A 4,272-nucleotide genomic window follows, 5' to 3' on the forward strand; every position below is an offset into this window, starting at 1 on the left:
ATTACCCTTTAAAGTATATAATCACTTTCACTTCTACTTTACACAGTTTTTATTGTGATCATCAAGACAACAACTTTAACACAAATTGATTGATTCGTGAAAATTTCATAACTTGTTTAAATGCATTTTTTTTTATTAGTGCTTTTTGTATGAGCTTTTGTATTTTGCTTATATCATTTGGGTCGATAGCTGTTAGATTGATGACACATTGCTGCACACAATGCTTGTTTTCATCACTTCTTTCAAAAATCATAGTAGAATTCAATTTTCATTTCAAAACGAATACCCTCCCCCTCTCCCCTCCCCCTCCCCTCCTCCTCTTTTAATCGTTTTATCTTTTATGTCCTCATTGTATATATTATACATGTTTGCTTATCTGTTAAAACGCATTAATGTATTTTGTATATGTTTAAAAGTTAACAAAAGCATTATTTTGTATTTAAAAATAGCCTAGAAAGTTTTGTTTAATGATGATGATGATGATGATAATAGTTTTGAAAAATTATGACGAGTTAATTTATAATGATGATTTAAAGAACGATTCGATGATGATGATGATAATTTTGAAAAATAATGAAAGCTAGTTTATAACGATGATTTGAAGAACGATTTTTGAGATCGATTTTATATGTATGCTTCATTTGTTTATGTTTTTGTTTGAAAAATGAAAAAGACAGGAAAGTGGAACATTTTTATGCTTCTCTCTCTCTCTCTCTCTCTCTCTCCCTCTCTCTCTCTCACTCTCATTTTTTGTAATCAAAACTTGAAAGTTTTGAGTCAATCATAAAATGAACGCATTATTTCTTCCTAATCTGATTGATTTTCAATAGTAACTTTTACCATATTATATTATTCCAAAATTACTATTTTCCTATATATGCATAAAATATTTGAAGATAATATTTATAAAAATCATAAATATTAACCATTGCTATTAATTTGTCATTGTTATCACATTGCCCTATTACAGAGCCAAAAAATCACATTCTCATCCTGTGAATATATTTTTAATTTTTTTTTTTTCTTAAATCATTTTTTAAAGATTTTTTTTTTATTGTTAAGTTGACTCATCATAACTATCAAACATTCTTCATCAATCATTTTTCATCAGTTATTCACCATTCTGCTGACATTTGTTTTTTTTTTTTTTTTTTTTTCTTTATTTTTTTGACATTCATTCTAAGTTTTCTTTCAAAGTGTCAGAGTGACAGTTTCGAATTCTTTTAACGATTAACGTTGGTAAAGAAATTTAAATTTTATAAACTGATTCTTTTCTTGAACTTATCAAGCTATTGCTTTGAGAATTCTTTAGTACTTTTTTATCAGAAGTATAAAAAGACTATTGCATGATGCTCCTTTCTAGTATTATTGAAACATTCAACTTTCATAAATTTCATCTCATAGATGAATAGACTTTTTTTCTCGTTTGTCTAACGCGTGTGACGTGAATGAAAACTTTCACGTTTTCCACAGAGTAAGTCAAATGCACCGTTGCCCACTTTCTCACGCCTACTCGTTATGTGCCAACTCACCGTGGGATCTGCCAAATTGCATTTCACGGCTACGACCGCGCGCTTATTGTTTTTGACTGTTTTACGTTGAGTTTGGTTGTGTTCTCTTCTGGTATGAATAGACTTTTAATCGGTTTACGTAAATTGTTATTGTGCTTATTATCATTGGCTTATCTTTCATTCCTGTCATCACATTGACTTAGTATTAATTTCTGTAGTATTAATTTTAATTGTGTAGTATTAATTTCTTGCGTTTCTCTAACACTTTTTGACGTCCAAATTTAAATTAGAAAGGCTCATATATTTGAAGTTTACAGTGAGCAGCTGACATTGACGTGTTGAAAACATAGAAGAGCAACAGATAAGAAAAGTTTAGAAATGGCAGATGATTATCAAATGCAGCAAATAAATGGCGATCAAATTGGTACTATTCAAAAACCGCTTCTAGAGCTTTATGTTAAGGTAAGTAGGTTCGAGTTTTATCGTTAAATTAGAACTGAACTTTGTATTATATATTGGACGTTATTCTGGTTCTAATGTGGAATGTGTTCAACTTTTGCAGTTTCGCTTGCTATAAATCTCAACAGTAGAAAAAATAAATAGCTTTTGAATAGAAGCAAAAAACCAATAAATCTGATTTGTTTTAATAATTTAGTTAATTTACTTTAGTTTTTTGGCTTGCTGCTAAAAATGCTTTTCTTCTGCGATGAGTAACGGCTTAATCCAGAATTGTTAAAAGCAATTCCTTAAGGAGAAATTTTAATTTATAGATTTTTAGGCCTCTGGAATCGAAAATCGTCGCATTGGTGCATGTTTGTTTTGTCAAGAATTCTGGATGGAACTTTACGCTCTCTATGAAATTGGAGTTGTTCGAGTTGAAGTGAAAACAGTAAACATCAATTCTGAAGCATTTAAAAAGAGTTTTCTTGGAGCACAACCACCGATTATGGTGGAAAACAAGTTTGTACCTTTTTTATCTTCCTCATTTGGTACATTGAAGTGCGCAACAATGATCTTATAAGTATTACTTGATAAAAAAAAATGTCCAGTTCGAGGTACAAAGTAGCTGTTGGAAATTCGAAATCCCTTCCTTAGTCATCTGTTCTATTTCAGGAATGCAACTTATACTGACAATCGTGAAATTGAAGGACGCATTTTCCATTTAGCAAAAGAGTTCAATGTGCCACTATTTGAGAAAGATCCAGTGGTAGAGAAACGAATCGAAAGTTTGTACAGAGTAAGCCTGTTTTATTTTCCCACATATTCCTTTATTTTTTTATGAACACGCTGTTAGAGTATCAAAGCAATAAACAATCCGGAAGTTATCAGGAGCAGTTAATTTGTTAATAATTACAAATATAAATGCATTTATATTGCTTACTGGTTCTATGTATTCAAGTTTTCCAGTTTTCATTGATATTCGTAGAATATTCGTAGATATTCGTTTCTAAAACTATAAAAAATGTTGAAAAATGTAGTAACGCATGAATTCATTTTACAGAACTTCAAAATCTTTTTACGATCTAAAAGTGAGCACGACAGGGAACAGAAAGCATCATCACCAACACCAGTGGACTCGCTTCCGCCGCAACAAAAAGCATCATATAACAAACTTGTTGAACAACTAGCAAACATTGACCAAGTGAAAATTTCTCTAAGTTTTGAAGCTACTGTACTATTCACAAAAGAAAAAGGGATTAATTTATTATGATTTAAGCATCAATTTTAGCTTCTAAGTGAACGGAACTCACGATATCTTTTGGGACAAAGTATGACTGAATATGATTGCGAATTGATGCCGCGTCTTCACCATATTCGAATTGTCGGACAGCGTTTGCTTGGCTTTGACATTCCGCTGAACCTAACCTACCTCTGGAATTATGTGTTGAATGCATATCGTACCGCTGCTTTCATCGAAAGTTGTCCAGCAGACCAAGATATTCTTCATCACTATAAGGTGTGGTATGCAGATGTTTTGACTGACGAACTGTTCATTTAAAATTTTAAAACATCTAAATTTTATTTAAAAGTTTAATGATTTAGTCATTTGAAGGTTGAATTGAATTCAGCTAGATAAAACTAATAGAATAGGAAAAGTTTGGATATTTTTCTTCTCCTAAACAATTCCCTAAAAATGCTTTTGGTGCAATTTTCACAAAATAAATTTGCTGAATAAATGTAATGTCACATTTCTATAGAATTAAAAATAGTGTTTTGTGTTTTTGAAATTATAAAACGTGAATTAATTGCTTTTTGATTTTATCTTTTCCAGGAACAGCTTAGTCTAGTAACAAATCAGCGCGAATCTTTACAAGTCCCGACCAAAACTCATACAATTCCTGAAACTGTATTGCAAGATATTCGTCGACTCAAGTTGGATGAAAACTGAGATTGACTGTAATCGTCATTACTATTTATCAGATTCTCTTTTAAGATTTAATTTATCTAATGTAATTTACATTGTTACCACTCTTTGTAAAATTCTGAGGTAATTGTTAAGCAACTGCATCTCAAATCCTAAAGAATTTTAGAATTTCTAGAAAATCTTTGATCTGTTTTTACATTAGAGATCAGTTACCGGCATTGGCCATCTCTTAGGATACTTTCCGATTTTTCCTATTTAAAATGAGTTTATGTCGAATATTCCTTCTTTTTTATTCACAGACTTGTACCATTTGTACTTATTTGCTAAATATTTTCTATAAATCATATTGGTCTTTTCCAAAAATAATCACTTTGCCTAACGCATATTCGCATTTCA

General features: G+C 30.7%; 1 protein-coding gene across 1 annotated transcript; it reads left to right on the plus strand.

The window, feature by feature from the left end:
- Positions 1–1,889: 1,889 nt before the first annotated feature.
- On the plus strand, positions 1,890–3,900 carry Bma-exc-4 (Chloride intracellular channel exc-4 (Excretory canal abnormal protein4), putative; the record flags this gene model as incomplete). Its single annotated transcript, XM_001893865.2, has 6 exons — positions 1,890–1,973; positions 2,290–2,471; positions 2,625–2,748; positions 3,013–3,153; positions 3,241–3,468; positions 3,784–3,900. The coding sequence occupies 6 exons, from the start codon at positions 1,890–1,892 to the stop codon at positions 3,898–3,900; spliced, it is 876 nt and encodes a 291-aa protein (XP_001893900.1).
- Positions 3,901–4,272: the final 372 nt, after the last annotated feature.

The sequence above is a fragment of the Brugia malayi genome, assembly GCF_000002995.4.
Source record: "Brugia malayi strain FR3 genome assembly, contig: Bm_v4_Chr3_scaffold_001, whole genome shotgun sequence".
NCBI lineage: Eukaryota > Metazoa > Nematoda > Chromadorea > Rhabditida > Onchocercidae > Brugia > Brugia malayi.